Source organism: Alligator sinensis, unplaced genomic scaffold (genome assembly GCF_000455745.1).
Source record: "Alligator sinensis unplaced genomic scaffold, ASM45574v1 scaffold602_1, whole genome shotgun sequence".
Lineage (NCBI taxonomy): Eukaryota > Metazoa > Chordata > Crocodylia > Alligatoridae > Alligator > Alligator sinensis.
This window is the reverse complement of record NW_005841976.1, coordinates 578,782-599,679: the sequence shown is the minus strand read 5'-3', so window position 1 is coordinate 599,679 and position 20,898 is coordinate 578,782. Positions and strand designations below refer to the sequence as shown.

Here is a 20,898-nt window from a genome sequence, read left to right as displayed (position 1 = left end):
CCTGGGTGGTGGCGGCGCTGTCCGGGGTGCTGATCTTCACCACCGTGGTGGACATCGTGGGCAGCCTGCTGGTGGTCGTGTCCGTCTTCAAGAACCGCAAGCTCCGCAACTCGGGTAGGGGCGGGCTGGCGGGCTGGGAGCGCGGCGGGTCACACGGGGCAGAGAAAGGGAGCGGGGGCTGGGGGCGATGGTGGGAGGAGGGTTGCAGCCTCCAGGGCTAGGAGTTCCTCTTTTCCTGTGCTCAGGATGCCCCTTTCTGCCAAGAGTTCAGCTCCCTTCGAGGACCTTGCCAGCCTCCTCCACCTCCAGTGGCAAGGAGGGCCACCCTGGGAAGAGGCTGGGACTTAGACTGTGCCTGTGCCCCGGCTGGGAACAAAGCTGGAGGATCCAGCTACCTAACTCGGGTCATATGAGCTTAACTTAGTGGGGGTCATGTGAGCCCAATATTCATTCCTGCCCAGGGCAGGGGGTCACACTTGATGATCTGCTCAGGTCCCCTCCGACCCTATATCTACCAATCTATGAATCCTGGCTAGAGGGTCCTGCCCCTCCACTCAGGGTCAGACCGATGCCACATTTGGAGTCAGGAAGGAGCGTTACCCCCTGTCAGATGGATATGGCCTGCAGGGGGTGTGGGGGTTACCTTCCTTTGTAGCAGGGGTTAGCCCTTTCCCCTGGACCTCCTGAGCAGGTGGCAGGTTAGGGTGCTAGGTCTACGTTGCATCAAGGTGGATGGTAGTCTTAGCTTGAGTTTAGCTGCTGGACTGTGTGGAGTGGTTTGGACAGGGCTGATCCTGCCCCAGTCAGTGGGTTGGACTCGATGACCATTGGAGGTCCCTTCCAGCCCTGCTTCTCTGTGATTTCTATGAAAAATAATTTCTTTTTGTTAGTTTTAAACTTACTACCCATTAGTTTCATGTTGTGACCCCTAGTTCCTGTCTGTTGAGAGTCAATAATAAATCCCTATTGCCTTTTTCTTTGCCATTTAGTGTTTTGTAAGCCCCTTATCATGTCCCTTCATCAAGTGTTTCTTTTCTGCACAGAAGAGGTGTCCTGAATTTGGGGTCATTTTTATACTCTAAACCTCTACTCATCTCTGGGAGCCTCCAGACTCTGGGATCAGCTGTACAGCTGCCCCATTCTCTGCATTTGAACCCCAGCACTCCCCTCACCCCCTTCACCAGAGCCAGTCTTAATGCTCTCCTGAACCTTAAAACTATGCTAGACTTAGCTAACTCCGGCACTGGAAACGGGCTGTGCAGGATGTTTGCACTCATTAAAAGTAGCTCTGCCTAATCTCTGTGAAGTATGGGATCAGGTGAGTATTATAACAAAGCAATTAAATAAAATATCAATCCAGGATAGAAATAAGATTTATCCCAAAATGTAACAGAAAGAGAGATGTGTAAGAAGGGAGATAATCTCTTTGTAAATATCTGGACCTGCTTGCCAGCACTTTTGAGATGTTTGCATACACATGACAGGCTCAACCCTAGGTCCAGATGTTTCCTTCCAAGCTCACAATAATATCTGTATTTGTAAAACCATATTTTTCTCTCCTGAATGGTCCTTCTTCAGTGACGAAGCACCAAATAAAGTTAGGTTTTGAATCATATGTATGTCTGCTTCTTGAAGTGGTAGCACTAGGAGTTGTACTTTCTGTTTGCCTTCCAGTTTAACCAGTTAAGGATTGGTTTAACATACTGCTGGCTAAAGTCTTCTATGATCTACGAAGCTAGACAGGGGGAGGAAATGAGGGCTCATGGTGGTGTATACTCTGACCTGCATGTTTTTGAAAAGTGTTATCTCTCATTGGATGGACTCTCATTATAACACCACTGTGCCGAACTATTTAAAACTTAAACTAAAACAGGAATTTGTGCTTAAGGTGCTTTGAAAAGTTAGATAGTTCACAGGATATTGGCATTTGAGTGACTATTAAAAAGTATACCAGAAGGTGTTGCTATTCCCAATATATGCAATACAACTGAACGTTTCCATTGGATTCCTTACATTGCTGTATTACTTTCGAGCTCAATGCCATTATTTTGTGATAAGAAGAAACAGAGGTCTTAGACCTATCTCACAAAACTCTCTTACAAGACTAGAGATAAGTTAGAAGCAGAGTGTTTCAGATCACTCCCATTATAAACTGGAGGCTACTATAAAGTCATATTTTAAATCTCTCCCTGAATCCTTCCTTTCTTGATAAGAGAGCTTTGGCAATCTATATTGTTATCAGAGTATTTAAGTGTGCAGGGACATATTTCAAGAAGCTCCACTTCTTTTGACAAGGTTTTAATTCAAAATTCTCTGTTGTTTCTTCTTTGCTGTGGACAGAAGTTGAACAAAAAGGAACTGGAGAAAAATTGAGCCCCCTGGTTAAAATGAAGTGACCTATAAGGGATTAAATCATTTATAAAGTGATGAGATTTACTCTCCTTAAACCTTAATCACTGGTTCTCTGCTATTTGGATCCCTTCCTCTTATTTGACAGAGCAATATGTTAAACTAGAGCTCATGATTTCTCCTAATATAAGAAAGGGTCAAAATGTCTCCTTTCTATATTATTAGTTTACCAGAACTACAGTAATTGAAACTTTTATCAGTTATATCTCAGCTGAAGCACAGAACTTACGCACTTCTTAACTGCTACTTGTAAAACTCTCTTTAACGTCACTGTAGTAACTGATATAGAGCTATTAAGTTTAATTGAATGTAATTGGTGGAAGAGCTAAGAATTAGATTAGAATCTAGTCTTGCTTTTCAAAGATAAATGCCTCTCTACAAACCTGATGTAAATTAAATTGAAAAGTAGATATGAATACCAGTATTTTTATATGATCATTAGTGAGATACTACCAAAATAGAAAAAAAAAAAAAGAATCTAGCTTTTATCTAAAGGGAAACATGGAGAATATACTTATCAGGAAGCTATTGAACTGAAGAAGGGTAGCATATTTATAAGCTTTCATTGAAAAGCAATTTTAGAAAATTGTGTGCCTGCTGTATAATCATCAATTGCCTAGTAACTTGATAACATGTTCTATAAAAACAGGATAGGAGTTTAGAAAGCTATACAACGTAGTAGGGTTAAAACTATATTTCTCTGTGCTTTACTCCACAATACCTAGAAGAAAAATGAAGACATTCCTTCACCTTTTTAAAATACTTCCAACTGCTACACAGGTGAGCAATATTGAAATGGAGGAATCTCAGTTTTCAACCAATTCTTTAACAGTTCTGTCCCCTATTGGCACCCATATGAATCATTGTAGCCTGCCATAACCTAATGACTTAAAGAACTGTTTATTATTTGAGAAATTAACCCTTAGGGTCTAGAAACACTGTGCTGTCACTAGTGCCTATGGGTTAAAACTGAAGAGAATTGTTCACTCATCTTGAAAAGCTCAGATGGACTGAAACATGAAATCACAGCTTAATTCATTTTGCAGTGAAAAGAGGTTACAGATTAATATGATGTTGAGAATAGGCTCAAATTATCCAAGTCAGGGGTTCTCAACCCTTGGCCTGTGGGCTGGATCCAGTCAATGGAGACATGTCATCTGGCCCACAGGGCTCCTCAGGGCTCCAAGAATTTAGCATTATGGTGGTGGGGCAGCCTTAATTGCCACTGCCCTGCTGCTAAATTTCCAGACCCATAGTCCTATGCACTGTATGAGGCACACAGAGCTGTGGTGGCATGGGACACAATCTAGGTTGAGATGGGCAGAGACGGTCCGGTGGGTGGAGAATTGGCTAGAGGGTCGCACCCAGAGAGTCATAGTGGATGGGTCAGTATCGACCTGGAAGGGTGTGGGCAGTGGAGTCCCGGGCATAAGACTCAGTGGGCAGGGCTCAGTCCTTGGACCGATACTCTTCAATGTCTTCATTAGCAACTTGGACGAGGGAGTGAAGTGTACTCTGTCCAAGTTTGAGGATGACACAAAAATGTGGGGAGAAGTAGACATGCCGGAGGGCAGGGAACAACTACAAGCAGACCTGGACAGGTTGGACATATGGGTGGAAAACAACAGAATGCAATTCAACAAGGAGAAATGCAAAGTGCTGCACCTAGGGAGGAAAAATGTCCAGCATACCTACTGCCTAGGAAATGACCTGCTTGGTGGCACGGAAGCGGAAAGGGATCTTGGAGTCCTAGCGGACTCCAAGATGAACATGAGTCGTCAGTGTGACAAAGCCATCAGAAAAGCTAATGGCACTTTATCGTGCATCAGCAGATGCATGACGAACAGATCCAAGGAGGTGATACTTCCCCTCTATCGGGCACTGGTCAGACCACAGTTGGAGTACTGCGTGCAATTTTGGGCACCACACTTCAAGAGGGATGTGGGTAACCTGGAGAGGGTCCAGAGAAGGGCCACTCGTATGGTTAAGGGCTTGCAGGTGAAGCCCTATGAGGAGAGACTGGGGCTCCTGGACCTCTTTAGCCTCCACAAGAGAAGGTTGAGAGGCGACCTTGTGGCTGCCTATAAGTTCATCATGGGGGCACAGAAGGGAATTGGTGAGGTTTTATTCACCAAGGCGCCCCTGGGGGTTACAAGAAATAATGGCCACAAGCTAGCAGAGAGCTGATTTAGACTAGACATTAGAAAGAACTTCTTCACAGTTAGAGTGGCCAAGGTCTGGAATGGGATCCCAAGGGAGGTGGTGTTCTCCCCTACCCTACGGGTCTTCAAGAGGAGGTTAGATAGGCATCTGGCTGGGGTCATCTAGATCCAGCACTCTTTCTTGCCTATGCAGGGGGTCAGACTCAATGATCTATTGAGGTCCCTTCCAACCCTAACATCTATGAATCTATGGTACAGGGCCCATCCAGTCACATGGGGCCCAACCTGGCCACATGGGGCTGGGTTGAGCTGGTATAGGGCCCACTCTGGGCACACAGGGCTGGGCTGATGCAGTATGGAGCCCAGTCCAGCTGCAGAGGGATGGGCTGAGGTAGCACAGGGCCTGAGCTGGCTATACAGGGTCTGATCTGGGAGTTCACCCTGGGATCTGGCCTGTAGATCAGTCACATACCACTCATTTGGCCTGTGGAGCCACAAGTTTGAGCACCACTGATCTAAGTTCACAGTGGAATCCTAAACTGTCACTAATCATAAAGCATTATTTCATGATATCTACTTTCTTCTTATTATTTTCATTCTAGTACTGTCCATGGCATGGTAGCCAAAGATTCATGCCCTCAAAAGTCTATGATCCACGAGAACAAGCAGTATGTTTAGGGGAGGGGAGAGAAAGGAATGCCATAGAAATGTTTATTTTTAATTTACATGTGTCACCTTAAAATCAAGTGCACATCATCTACATAGGACAATACCTCCCCACACTACCCATGGAATCATAGGGTTGAAAGGTATCTCAGGTCCAAGATCCAAACCGAATTATTAGCTGGCTGGTTTCTTGTAGGTATGGCGGTGTTGCATCTTCGTCCCAATCTTCACTGACCCACCAGCAACAATATTGAGTGAGTAACCTCATGTAAATAATTCTGTATTTTGCTCTTTATCAACCTTAACTTTTTTTTATCTCCTGTGGCTCTGAGCAATATTGGAAGTTCCCAATATTGCCCACAAACCATGGATTAGGGACTACAAATCTTGAGGAAGGAGGAAAGAGGAAGTGAGTAATGGCATCTGGGTCAATTCAGTGAGAATGGTCTATAATAGCAGTTCCCAACCCCGGGTTACGACCCAAATGAGGGTTGCAGAGGCAATGCCAGCAGTGTCGCACAGAAAAGACAAGCTGTGCCACATGTCGCTGGGCCACCACACTCTGTTCCCAGCAGCAGGGCATGGGAAAAAAAGGTTGGGAACCACTGGTCTTTAAGTAGAGAACAAAGTAGAAAAATGAGTGAAGCTGACTGTGGACCAGCAGGCATCCATGGCTAGCATTATTAGGGGAGCAGAGGGAGAAAGGGGAGCAAACCTGGGCATGTCTACACTAAATGTTTACTGTGCAGTTGACTAATTAACTATACAGTAAACATCTCAGAGTCTACACGTGTGCCTCTATTAGGGCACATGAAATAATAAACTCCGCAGCAGGGTAGAACCTATAAATACAAGTCCAACCCTGCTGCAGTTTTTTTCATGCACAGCAGTGCACATCTAGACACTGACTGGCTGACCAGGGCATGAGGCAGCTTCAGTGCCAGGGCTGCCTGCCAGCTAGCCCTGCACCAAAGCAGCCACATGCCTCAGCTAGCCTCTTCACAGTACATTGAGCCCAGTTGGAGTAGCCCCGGGCTGGAAGGCTGACCCCAGGCCCCCTGCCACCTGGGGCTTCTATGACCCAGCTCAATGAGAGCCACTCCAGGGACACATGCAGATGCGTGCCCAGGAGCTTCCCAGAAGCAATAAACTGTGAAGCAATAAGTTCCACAGTTGCTACTTCCTAATGGCACTTGTAGGCATGCCTACAAATGATCAAAGATAGTGTTTTCAATGTCGTTTTGGGTAAAAAGAGAAGCAACAGTAAGGAGAAGCAGATGGATACAGAGATGCCTTTTTTTTTGAGGACCAGAATATGTGTTGCTGTGACAGGATGGAGGCAAAGAAAAACAAGATATCAAGGAGGACAGGAAGAAGGGTCACCTGAGGCAAAGGGGATGGGGTTTATTGGTGCCAGTGAAAGGGTCAGAGAATAGCAAGCAAAAATCTTAGTGTGGGACACAATGGAAAATAAGCAGAGCAGGCTGGGAGGCAGGTAGGAGAAAAGAAAGCATTTTAAAGGTCTTTACTTTCCTTTGAAGCAGTTGGTGGTGGGTTCCTGTATAGAAATAGAGAAGTATTCAGGGGAGGGGGAGAATTTAGAAAGGTTTCAAGTAAAGCTTGTGGGTTTGGGGAACAAAGCAAGCAAATTTAATTACTTAACTAATACAATGAATAAGCTTCCCTCCAAGAAACAAATGCAGTGATATCACATTCTCAGACTGGAATACACTCTTCTGTCTCAGGTGTTACACAACTTAATTTTGAATCAACCACCAGCACAAGACAATTATGGAATGATTAAAAGGAAATCTATAAAAAAAAACAAACCATCATCATGTCAGGCATGCAGAGCTGAGTGAAATTTTCTTTATGTAGAAAAGAGGTACTGTGGTATATAAGTCCAGAGAAGAGAGAAGAAAGGGGGATAGTTGAGAGGAATGATGATTTTAGGTCTGATCTTGTTGACCTTCAGAGCTGAGAGACTGGAATTACAGCTACAGGATTATCTGTAGAATAAACTGTTTTGCAAGTGTATTGAGAAGTGGTTAGAATTTTGTAAAAGCTTTTTCAACTAGCGTATAGTATAATTAAAATGAATTAACACTACTTGTCTGGTTACGTAACTAGAGCCAGACTTTTACAAGTTGCTGAACAATTTCTGTTTTCTAGAAATACTGCAATTAGTGTCCAAATATTTGCATGCTTAATTTGCAATTAAAGGGGACAGGCTCTGAGAAAGTGCTAAACAATCACCTTCTGAAGCAAGCCAGTAAGATACTCAGAATCTCAAGGCTGAGAATTTATATAGATATAGCCAGTTTCATGTTTTTATCCCAAACAATGGAGAACAGGATAAAATCCAAACAAGTTTTAGGAGGCAGGAACTCCCAAAAAGTTTGTTATAAATGGCTACATTTCAGATGATCTTAAGCTTAATAGGCACCTATACACAAGCAGCGAGGTTACTCCAATACTCTGTAATTACAGTATGTTGGAGCAAGCATGTCAGAGCAGACTCAATTAATCATGTTTGCTGGAGTATGGTAATTACAATGCTTCAGCAGCCTCCTGCACCTCGTGTATCAGTGTCCCCACACTTCGAAACAGCTGTGGAGGTGCTTTATGTAAAGTATGTTGATGGCTTTAGAGAAAGTGCCTCCACTGCCATTTTGAAACGCGGGAATGCTGTTACATGAGATGCTCCAGGCTCTTTAATTAGAGCAGCTCTCAGAGCTGCCCTAATAAAACCTAATAAAACTTAACTGCACTTAAAACATAAGTGTCTACAGATTTAACTAATAAAGCACACGCGAAGTGCAATCATATTGTAGCAATCATGACTTTTTGCAGGAGTATCTCCAGATTGTATTAAGTAACACATGTTCAGCTATTGTTGGGTTACTCTGTGGAGATAACATGAGTTCAGTATTCTGTTGCAGTGTGTAGGTTGGGACCGACAATCGGCTGATCTGTGTTCTGCAACAAATCAGCTGATTGTTAGTTTTAGCACCCTGCAGTACACTGGAGTTCATTCAAGACTGCCAGAAACAGAGACCCCCAGTTGCCCCACAAACCCAGTGACAAGAGCAGCACCCTCTCTAGGATTATCTCCTTGTGCCTCCCTCTGCCCACTGCCAGTGGCAGAGAACTGCCTCAACTTGGCATGCCAGAAGCAGAGGGTCTCAGGCTGGGCAGTGCCGGGCACATGATGAGGGAGATGCAGGCTCTGGGTGTGAGGGTTGCACATCCTCACATGTGCATGTGGAAGTTGCAGTGCCTGTTGCCAGGATCAGTATCCAATGTGAGCGGGGTCAGGGCAAGAATAGGGTGAAGTCAATTCCAGCCCCATCCAGAGCAGGCTGAGATCCTAGTAAGCATTACTGTGTGATTGCTCAGAACATTTTCCACCTTTAATATGGCACGGTAATGCTTACTGTGATTTCAGATAAAATGTGTTTAGTGTCCCATGCAACACGGCCCTGAGTTTAGTGTGTATTAAAAATGATACTTTTTATTGCATAACATCACCTATACTACATCCTCCCATTTTCTTCTTCCTCCAATATGTAGCATCTTGCCTAATGGGACCCCTATTTTGATTAAAGTCTGGGTACAGCCATAGCTGTATCCATCAAAATACTTCCCTCCACTCACATTTCCTTCAAATCCTTAGAAAAATGGTGTAGACAGCTGTGTTTCTCTATATTGACATGCATTTGGGTGCATATCTGCACAACAAAACATTTCTGTAGGTGGTATTTTTAATTCTGGTATTGAACTTTCTACTAAATACGCTTTTAAATTGTTAAGCATAAGTCTTATTTTTGTTCTTCGTTCTTTCCATTTTCTCCTCCTTCACAGCCTTCCCATACATAGTCGACCTGAGCACATATTTTCCCATATTTGTTATCTGTAGTGTCGTCTTCTCTCCCTCCATTTCCCTTCTTATTCCCTTCTCTTGTGGTCTCTCTCTACTTCCCTGTGTTCTCCCTCCCACATATTTTCCTATCTCCTCCTTCAGGCCATTCACATTCCCTCTCTCCTGCATTGCCCAATCTATCGTAGTGATTTTACTTTTTTATTGCTGCATCAGTCAGTCTTCACACTCCATCATTGCCTCACATGTAGGACACGTGATTTGAAGGGACATCTTGGGTCATCAAACCCACTGCTGTATAATTAAGGCCATCACATCTTTCATTTATAAACCAATCAAACTCCATCATAACACAAGTTCTCTGCCCTCATTACTGCTTTTGGACTGTTGTTCTAAAATCTCACTCATATGGTGGTTAGAAACAGAGCTAGCTGTAAAGCAGAACTTTTGGATTAAAAAAAACCTTTTCGGTGTACTAGATAATGAGAAAAAAAGTTTTGAAAGCACAGGTACAATGTTTCTAAAATGAAATATGCTCTCTGGATCTTGCAGCTGCTTTCTGACAGGAATTTTAATTTCATTGAGCAGTTGCATTGGGTCAGTAACGGCTTTGGGTTGAACTCTGGCTCCCAGAGATTTAGGCTCCTGGTTCCATAGCAGAAACATGGAGACACTAGCATGGCTGTCTCCCCTGGAGCCACAGGCTCTGGAACCCATTCAGTACATTAAGCTGATACTTGCTTCTGCCTTGGATGTGGTCATTTGCTTTTCCATAGTCTCATTCCCATTGGCCATTTTACTTTTGTCTCCACATTCAGCACCCCTTGAAAGTAAGTCATTCAGAAAAGTAGTCATTTAGATTTTGAATTCCATCTGTATTTTCATGAAACTATCTTATTCTTTCTGCATAGCAATCTCATATTTTCTTTCCTTGTTCTATTTTTTATATATCTAGTTTGACTCTTTGTTTTATTTTTTTTTCAAAACTAAATTTAGCTTGACTTCAGGCAACTCTCATTTTATATTTCCATTTCCAGGTTAAGATATAACTTTCTTTGCATCTTATTCTTAATATCTGTTTTTTAGGTAGTTATTCATTCAACTAGATCTGGAGCTGTTCCTCAAAACTTTCTCTTTCCTTTGGTTCCTTTGCACTTTTGCCATAAAGAAATACCAACTTTCTTCCTCAGTCAAGTTCTTGAGATCTTCAGTCTTGCTGACATAACTAACTACGTTCCATTATGTTCTCCAATCATGTTATTTTGAAATCAAAAGCACTTAATTCAGAGGTCTATTTTGTGCATCTGCCCTTGCACTGCATCAAGTTGCATCATAGCATCCATGTCTATAGTACTATGATGTCTGGGAATAGCTAGGCCTAACTACAACTCTTTTGTTCTCCAGTCTGTATCTGGGACAATAGTCTCCCATAAAAATATAATATATATATATATATATATATAATTTGCAGTAATATTGTTCTCCCTTGTGTTTTATCTTTCCATATCCATATCCAAATCCAGTACTAGTGTAATGAAAGGTGTGTAAATTTCTACATAGTCAAAAAAGGTGTATACCTGCTAAACAAAAAAAGGAGCAGGAAGACAGAATTATTAAAAGTTGATTTAACAAGAGGTTATTTGATCAAAACATGTATCTTTCAGGAAATGGAAATCTGATCTAGTGAAGCAAACAGTAAGGTACATAAAATCTGGCAGGTGAAATGGAAGCTGGAAAGCTGAGAGCTAAGAGGAATACAAAGATTTCTGTTCCATACATATAAGGAAACAAAAAGCTGGCAAGATAATCAGCTGGGCTACCAGAAGTTAAGAGGCAGCCCTTGGGAGGATTAGTATGTTATAGAAAAATAAAAGGATTACAGATTACAATATAATATTAGTTAATACAACAGAAGATGTAAAATTCAAAAATTAGTATTTTGAAAAAAAATGGCAAAGAAATCCTATTAAAGATTGCATACAAAATAATAATCTAGATGAGATAGACTGGGAGCATCTATTTTCTCTGTCCCGTAACAGACACAAAGGGGGCTATTCAATTAAAATAAGTTGGCAAATTCAAAATAGAACAAAAATTGCTTTTTGTAATCAATGTGTAATTAACTTCTGGAACTCTTTACCATAGGAGGTCATATAGGACAAGAAAAAATTAGCAAAATTAATGAGTATTCAATATTATAACAGATAATGCTAACAAAACTTGGAAAGCTTATAAAGGGGTATAAAACCTCATATTTATGGACTTAAACCTCTCCCTCAGGAATGTTGATGAGATTTTAATTTTGGGATAGATTATTTTTGTATCTACTCACTGCAGGATATTTTTGCATCTTCCTCTGAAACAAGAGGTGGTATAATACTAGACTAGATAGTGCTCAGGTCACACCCACTATGACTATGGCAATTTCTATGTTCCTCTGTATCTGAGATATCAAAATATTGCAGCACCGTTTCCTTTGATAAATGAATGGGCAACAGGCCACTAGGATCAGATCCAAGAGTCTTACATTAATTTAAGAATTAAGTGCTGAGCTCCAACAAAAAATATGCAGTCATCCGCTATACTAGAGGACTGAAGGATAGCAAATGTGCATATCTTTAAATAAGCTAGTAGGGGACCCTGGGAGTTACAGATGAGTCGCTTTTACTTCACTACCAGATAACTTATTTGAAATGATCATTGGAGTGCACAAAGATGAATGTGATATCACAGGGACTTGGGACAGGCTGCAATTGGATCTGGACAGGTTACAGGGGTGGGTAGATGAGAATAAAATGGGATTCAATACTGACAAGTGCAGGGTACTGCACCTAGGGAGGAAGAACCAGTAGCATACCTACAGGCTGGGGAACTCCCTTCTCATCAGCACAGAGGCAGAAAAGGATCTTGGAGTCATTATAGACTCCACGATGAACATGGGCCACCAATGTGAGGATGCGGTCAGGAAGGCTAACCGCACCTTGTCATGCATCCACAGATGCATCACGAGCAGGTCCAAGGAGGTGATCCACCCCCTCTATCCGACATTGGTCAGGCTGCAGTTGGAGTACTACGTGCAGTTCTGGGCACTGCACTTTAGGAGGGATGTGGACAACATGGAGAGGGTCCAGAGGAGGGCCACTACCATGGTCAGGGGCAGCAGGGCAGCACCTACGAAGAGAAGCTACAAGACCTGAACCTGTTCAGCCTCCACAAGAGAAGGCTGAGTGGGGATCTGGTGGCCATCTATAAACTTACCAATAGAGACCAGCAGGCAATGGGAGAGTCCCTGTTCCCCCGCGCACTACTGGGAGTAACAAGGAATAACAGCCATAAATTGACGGAGAGTAGATTCAGACTAGATATCAGGAGGCGCTACTTCACTGTCAGGGTGGCTAGGATCTGGAACCAACTTCCAAGGGAAGTGGTGCTCATTCCTACCCTGAGGATCTTTAAAAGGAGGCTAGATAGACACCTTGCTGTGGTCGTTTGACCCTAGTACTCTTTCCTGCCCATGGCAGGGGGTCAAACTTGATGATTTGCTCAGGTCCCTTCCAACCCTACCAACTATGAAACTAAGAGGCCACATGCTGCTCAGAAGAAGTAAATCCAGTAATTTCTCAAGACAGGATTTTCTTCTACTTTTCTTAATTGCTTCATGGATTAAGTGGTAGCCCAAGCTATTGTTTCCAGTTTGTCTTACAGGATTAGGTCCACCTGTCACTGAAATCCATACTAGTCTTTCCATTTGTAGCCTGAAGCTGGATTAAACCCAAGATTTAAATATATTGCTGAGCTCAGCTTCAGTTACTACAGATGCACTATGATTACAGGAGTCCACAGAGAAAACACCCTGTGCAGACAGGTAACTTGCCTACAAACCGGGCCAGACTAATGCATAGGCAAACTGCACAGATACCTAGGGCCCTGCTCTACTGGGAGGGCTGGGGGCAATCCTTTTACCTGTGGTGGCAGCAGTACAAATGGCCCTATCTATGTGCCTTTTTTTTTTTTGAAAAATATATTTCTATATATAGAGTTCTATATACTACATCTAGCGTAAGCTTTCCTGCACACACCTTAAACCACATTAAAAACTCGTGCACCCATTACAATAAATGCATCCGCTCCCCAATGCTCTCGTGCACCCACCTGGTGTCCTTTTCCTAACCCAATCACAAGCTCTTAGTCCTAGCCCTGATTTGGGGATACATTCTCAGTTCATTCACTGTCCTTGTTGCTGTCATTTCTGCTGCTGCTGAGCTTGTTTCTGTCTTTCTCCCTGTCTCCAGGTCCAGTTGTGTTGCTGTCCTCATTGTTCTCCCTATCTGCTCCCCCTCCCAGAGGTGGGCAGGATTTTTGACCAACCTGTGCCAAGTGTCCCCTTTCCAGGTGGAGTTGGTTGCATCTTCTCTGTCCTCTCCCACTGCTTTCCAGTAGTAGGACAGGAATTCATTTAGAAACATTTTAACAGTTTGTGTCTTCGAGCTCCATGTGTCCGTACATCAGTAGGTTTCTGCACTGCCACAGAGCACTCCTAATGCAGGACACAAACTGGTTGAAGCGGCCTGTTGGGGATACCTGCTGCTTATTCAGGTGACTGTACAGTGCCACTTCCCTTGTCATCAACCTGACTTCTGTTCCTCTTTGTGGAGCTGGTTTACCTTTTCCCACACTCCCTTGACATAGGGACAGGGCCATAGGAGGTGGTCAATAGTCTCTCTTTCTTCTTGGCAGGTTCCCCTGGGGAAGCTGGGTCAAGTCCCTCATCCCTCTCTGTGTCTCCATGCCTTCACTGGAAGTGTGTGGTGAGCTATTAGCCAGTTCAAGTCTCCATGGTCCTTTTGTAGTTTCTTGTGAAAGATCTAGTCCCAGATGGCTTGGCAGTCATCTTTGGGGAGTAGCTCCACAGTTGATAGCCTGTTTCTGTCTCTGACTTCCTTCTGTATCTTTCTGTGTTTGGTCATGGTCACTGGGCTTTCTTTTTGTAACCCATACTCGCTCCAGAATTTGTTCAGGACCCTGTAGAACATGGTCTCCTGTTGGTTGGTGTGAACACCGCCCCCCGTCAGTGTCTCAGAAGGTGACCTGCAAAATACTTGATGAGACAGGATGTTTTGGTCTCTGGCCTGGTCATCAGCTTGCAGATCTGACTCATATACCGTGCCCGTAGGAACAGGTGGATGTCTGGCATCCCCCTGACCCCGGTCGATTTATTTTTGTATAGGTTCTTCCTTTCGCCTTCTCCATTCTGGATCCTCAGAAGAAAATGCACATGGCTCTCTGGATTCTGTGGATGATACGCTTTGGAGGAGGGAAGACCAGTGTGGTGTACAGCAGCACTGTTAGCAACACTGATTGTGAGCACCCCCCCCCCCAATGGAGAGGTGGTGCGCATGCCACAGATTCAATCTCTGCTTCACCTTAGCCTCCTTCTTCTCCCAGGCCCTTCGTCTGCTCAGCTTAGGGTCAAACTCCACCCCCAGGATCCTGACACCCTCTCCGGGACCGAGACCCCCAGGGACTCCAGCTCCCTGAGCTCACCCACAGCCGGGCAGGTGCTTTTACTCATGTTGAGCTTTGTCCCCACTGCTACTTTGTAGACCTGTGTCTGCCACAGGGCTCTTTCTACTGAACACTTATTCTGGCACAGGATGTTCAGGTTGTCCATGTAGGCCAGGACTCTGGTCTCTTCCTTGTTTCCTCTGGAGAACTGGACTCTGCGCATCCTTATGATGCACTGGGCCAGGGGTTCAATGGCACATGAACATGATCTGAGACAGCGAGCAGCCCTGGAAGACCCCTGGCTGTATTGCAATCCATGTGGTCAAGAAACCATTGACCATCACCTCTCTGGTCACATCCATGTACAGCATCTTTAACCATCCAGTGAAGGTCGGAGGGATTCCCATTTGCTTCAGCATCTTGAAGAGAAACTGATGTGATACCCTGTTGTAGACCTTTTCCAGGTCCAGGTTCAGCACAGCTACCTTCTGCCCTCTGTCCTGTTCCAGCTGGAGCACATCCCTTGGTTGCAGCAGAGCTCCGGGGACCCGGTGTCCTGGTATCACACACAACTGGTCCTCATGGGTGATGGAACCTAGGACAGATTTAAATCACTCAGCCAAGACTTTGCCCAGCAGGTTATAGTCGACGTTCAGGAGGGTAATGGGCCTCCAGTTCTTTAACTGTTCCCTTGGACCCTTCTTGTGCAAGAGAGTCACGAGGCCCCGGTCCCTCCCAGTCTCCAGCCAGCCCTCCTGCAGGCACTCTCTTAAGAGTTCCAGCAGGTCATGGCCCACCAGGTCCAAAAAAACCACATAAAACTCCTTGGGCAGGCCGTCTGACCATTCTTGAAACCCTGGAAGGCCTGCCCGACCTCCTCCAGTGTTCACCTTTTCTCCAGCTGCTGCTGCTCAGGCTCCCCAAGGACCTGGGTAAGCCCCTGCAGGCACTGCTGAATGGCCTCTGGGTCCTCCAGTCATGCAGTGTAGAGCTCTCCATAGAAGGTGGCCTCCGTTTCCAGCATGAGTTCCTTCTACCAGTGCTCCTCTCCTACTCCATCTCTCAAGCATGTCATGGGCTTCATTTTGCTCTTCCTTAGCCTGGTGAAGTAAGCAGACCACTCCTCCCCCTCCTCCGCCCAGTGGGCCCTGGCCTGGAAGATCGTTTTCTTGTCCTCCTCCCAGTACCAGACGCCAATCTGGGCCTTCACCTCCCATATGTCCTCCCTCACATCCCAGCCCTTCACTGCCTGCCTATGCAAGGCCTGAAATATACGGAAGAAGGCTTGCTGCTTGCTAGGGTGCTGGAAAAAGCCTCTGGTCCTCTCCTTGACAGTGGCCCACCACTCTGTCTGGTTCGGGTGCAGGTCCTTGAGGGTCCTCCAGCCTGCATAGTGCTCTCTGAAACTGTGCTGGGTCTTTTCATCTTCTAACAGGCTGGTGTTTAGCTGAGGACAGGACAGGGAGGGGAAGCCTGACAGGACAGGGAGGGGCAGCCTGGCAAGTACCCTCTGCCCCTTTCCAACTATCCTCCCATTTCAGCCTGGATTGTAAGGAGGCAGTGGTCCGAGAAACAGATGGGTGTGGAATGGACTTCCCTTGCCTTCCACTCCTTGGAGAGGAAGACAAAGTCTATCCGGGTCTTGGTTTTCCCTGCAGGTACACCCAGGTGAAGTGTCCTCTGGGGCTTTGGGCTCCTTTCCCGGCATCTGCTAGGCTGTGGTCTTCGACCAGCTGTTGCAGTTGCCTAGAGGATCTCTCCATGCCTATCCTCTGGGTGCTGCTGACTCTGTTGTCTTCGCTGATGACACAGTTGAAGTCCCCTGTGATCATTACCAGCCAGCCACTTGGTATTGTTATGGCCACGTTTTCTAGGAACTCACACTTTGCTTTTGTGTGGGCTGGCACGTACAAACACAGCATTTGAAAACTGTCCCATTTGCTTCCATAGTTGCTTGAAGCAGCCTGTCTGCGCCTATTTCTTTGTGTTTCAGGGGGCGCATAGTGTCTCCTTTCGGCAAGATTGCGACACCAGCAGCCCTATTGTCATCTGCCCTCGACCACATAGCTGCTCCATGTGGCTAGCATTTGGAGAACAGAGATGGCTGTTTGACTAGGCAAACCACATCCCTGCAGGCAGATTATGCCTGCCTGTATTTGTTCCAAGGTCTGGTGAATCTGGTGCCATTTTCCTTGCCCAGCAACACTCCTAATGTTGACTGAAGCAATGTGAAACCTCTTCACTGAGTTGGTTGTGTGGGGCGGGGGAGGGGGATTCCTGCTTTCACTTTCTCCTTCCTAGCCAGAGCCTCCAGCCTGCATCTTTTGGATTCATAGCTTAGGTAGCTGCTCTGCAGAGCCCTGTTGGGCTTTTTTGCATATGAGAGGGAGGTTTTTTTCCAGTCTGATTTTTTTTTGGCCTACATAGTCTATAGGCTATTTCCCAGTCACTCACCTTCATGTTTCCTGCCTAGACACTGCGCTTATGAGGCTTAGAGGTTCTCCTCTCTCTTCAGTACTCCTTTGAGCTGGCTCCCTGACTCTAGCCATCTGCACTGCTCCTTATGCTGCCCCCTCACCCATCCTCTGTACTTTGCTCCTCTATTTTTGGTAGAAACCCCTATTTTTGAAGTCCTTTTTTTTTTGTAAAAATCTCTCTCTCTTTCTCTCTCTCTCTCTCTCTCTCTCTATATATATATATATAAGGTTATATATATCTACACTCTTCATATCACACTACAAAAGGAAAGACCTTCTCCCATTATAAAAACCACACCTGTGTGCCCACACACCCATACAAAGGCCTGCTGGCCCCCCAAACCTGTTACGATATCTGCATCACGCACAACACACACAAAACAACTAAGTCCATCCTGGTCCCTCAGACCAGGCCACACTTCCTTTCCACCCCAACCCTGCTTGCAGGGTCATACACTCAGTTCAAATGTCCTCTCCTTTGTTGTCACTCCAGCTTGCGCTGGAGGACCCGCTGCTGCTGTCGCTGTTGCTGTCCTCTGTTCTGCTTGTCCCTTCCTCTTCTTCGCTGCCCATTTTAGCACCTCCTGCCCTAACACACAGTAGGGTGTACATAATTTGATAAATTATCTATTCCTAACATCACCTATTGATTAACTTGTATGTGATGATCATGTCACTGAGTTATCACTTATCAAGGAGAGTGTGGGTAAAAAATTCAGTGGCTAATACATATACTACTGCCCCAAAATAAGAAACGCCCATATTCTGTACATGTGTATTGTTAATTCTGCCATCCTAGCCACTTGGTTACTATTTCTATAATTGATCTTCAGTGGGCAGATCTACATGTGCATTAATGTGGTGTAATTACCGTGCATTAAGTTTAGTACCTGTAAGAACGAACTTAATGTACTGTAATCGGAACTACTGCACAGTAGTGCCAGTGTACATCTTTTAGGTGATGCTGATCCACAGTAGACTAACTACTGTGCACTGGTGCATTAGTACAGCTTTTGCCATGGTGTGCTGATGTGCAGTAGAATTAGTCTGCTGTGCTTCTGGTGTCTCATGTAGATGTATCCAATATGGACTAAACTTTGGTCATCTAGTGTTGCTCACTAGGCTGAAGCTTGAGGCGTACATATGTTGAATGCAGTATTTACAAGCATATGAGCAAGCTATTCCTTCCTTGCATTACCATTAGTTAATCTCTGTAGCACCAGGCTATACATTGCTTTTAAAGGGAGATGGATTAGACATGTACCACAGGGGCAGCTTCCCCTTCCCTTTTGTAGCAGTTAAAAGGTATGTTTGCCCATAGCCTCAGGGATGAGCAGGGATTCTGTTTTTTTCTGATAAAAGATGGCAAATTATGTGATAAAAAATTGCAAATTCTCTGATAACCCCCCCAAATCCATGATTAAAATGAAAAGTCCCCAAAACCCACCCCAGCCCTGCTGGTGCTCCTCACTCCCTTCCCACAGCCTCCTGGCCCTACTGGTATCCTTCACTCCCAACCACAACCCCTTGCCCCCACCCACAGCTCCTGCTCTCCCAGCCCTCCTGGAGGGGGGCTCCCAGCTGCTAGGGCTATGGGGCCAGGGACCCAGGTCCGGAGCCCCCTGCCCCTGGCATGAGGTGGTGGCTACTGTAGTGGAGTGAAGCCTGGGTCTCTCCCCTGCTGCCTGCTGCCTGCCTGCTGCGGGCTCAGGTGGAGGCGGGGGCTGCTCCCCACCACAGCATGCACTCTTGAGGGGTAGGGGGACCCATGCCCCCACATCTGTGTGTGGGGCAGGGGCTGCACAATGCCTCCTGTGGGCTTCCACTCTGCTGCCCTCCCCTGGTACCTTTGCAGCCTGGCCTGTGTGACCTGACATTGCAAAGAACAGTGGAGCCATGCAGGAAGCTGCCTGCTGCTGCAAGCTCCATGCTGCCCTGGTGAGGTGTCCCCAGCCCACGCAGCTGCAGCAGGGATGGCAGCATGGGGTTGCGCGCAGGGGATGTGGGCAGTGTGGAGGTCACAGCAGCAGGCAGCTTCTTGCGTGGCTCCACTGTTCCCTGCAGTGCCGGGTTGCACACACTGGGCTATGGAGACCCCAGGGGAGGGCAGCAGGGTAGAGAGCATGAGCCTGAAGCAGGCAGCATGAAGCCCCTGCCCCATGCACAGATCTGGGGGACACAGGTCCCCCCCTCCCCCTGGGAGTGCATGCACTAGCTGGGAGCAGTCCCCCCTCCCTCCAAGCCCACAGTGGGCAGACCACCCTGTGCACAGATCTGGAGATGTGGGTCCCCTCTTCCCTCTTGGGAGTCCATGGAGCAGCAGGGAGCTGGCTCCACTCCCCTGCCCAGGGCCCCAAGCTCCAGGAACTGCCAGGCTGGGCAGCAGCCCCAGTCCCAGCCTTGCTCAGCTCCCTCCCACCCTCTCTCTGGAGGCCTCAGTCCCCCCCCGCCCCCCACACTTACCTGTGGGAGCTGCTGTCCAGGCTGCTTGGGGCCACGTGCATGTATATGCACATGGCGTCCCCTACCTGATTGCCCTCCTCCCGCTCCCTCTCAGCTCCTTGCAGGCTGGAACTCTGCCAGCCTGCCGAGGGCTCATTGCAAAACTGCAAAATCCATGGATTTCTCCAGTAAAATGAGAAATCTGTGTTGCTGCTAGAGAAGGTAAAATTCACGGTTTACTCTGGTTTTCCATGGGAAAAAGAAAAGGCAGATGTCTGGTGATGAAACAACTACACAAGGTTTGCTTGGCACCAGGTAATATTAGCTTATAATACTCCCTTGGACCTAAGATGCACCAGCTGAGCAGAACTAGAAACCCAAAAAAATTCAGCTCTCTAAGATAGTCTATAGCAGAAGCATCTGCTCTGTGGGTGGCAGCTGCTGCTGCTTTTTAACATTTCATTAAAGTGCTTAATAACAGCTTCCTAAACAATGTCTAAGGGATGAAAACATTAAATGAGATGGCTAATTTTGTTGGAACCTTCTTTATATACACATTTTATTTGGCCAATTTTCTGTGTTTAAATACTCGCAAGAAGATTCTGCTTACAAGATATGTTGCTTCCACAAACACTGATGCTTTCCTACAATGAAACAGCATCTGTTATGTTGGATGACTAAAGTTGTACAGTGAGGGGGAAACATAAAATATTGCATGCAGCAATATGAGTTAGTAGTTTGGCTGGTAAACAATAGGAAATGCATATCACAAATACTGTTTCATATGTGCAACTCTATTTACTAAATATAAATCCTGAAGTACTCCCAGAGGATAAAATGAATTCCTGTGTAAAGGACCTGCACAAAACTATGCCTTGCTTTAAACTCAGTTGGAAGTCTTCAAGTTCTATCCCGCTCCTGCTAAAATCAGGGTAAAGATTTCATAGACTTCAACAGAAGTTTTATTGAACCCTTAATTTGAGTTTGGGGTCAGGTACAAACATTACACTTTTAGAGAGGTAAGTGATAGGAAACCAGTCTGTACCCATAACAAGAAGTTCGGCACACACAGACTTGTTTAAAAATGGCAGAACCCAGTCTAAGATTTGCCCTCCCTCCTCCCACCCCCCCAGCGCAAACATGTTCTGTTTGCTATTGATCTAAGCTACACCACTTACCGAAAAGTGCCTAGCTTAGATTGATTCCACCTCAGGCTGTTTGAATGTCTGTACCTAGCCTAAGTGGTGCTGAGGGTCTCATAACATATGGCCTTATATCATCTGTCTTATTTGAATCTATCCAGTCTATATGGGTATTTATACTCCATTCATCACCATGGCAGTAGAGGATGGATGAA

The 20,898-nt window shown here is 45.6% G+C and overlaps 1 protein-coding gene across 1 annotated transcript in view; it reads left to right on the top strand.

Moving 5' to 3' along the window:
- Positions 1 to 2: 2 nt before the first annotated feature.
- The window catches only part of LOC102367853 (melatonin receptor type 1B), a gene marked incomplete at its 5' end in the record, with an annotated part of 56,801 nt that continues 35,905 nt past the window's right edge, over positions 3 to 20,898 (top strand). The window contains one exon of the mRNA XM_006021055.1: positions 3 to 114. Within this exon, the coding sequence (XP_006021117.1) occupies positions 3 to 114 (112 nt within the window). The remainder of the gene's footprint in view (positions 115 to 20,898) is intronic.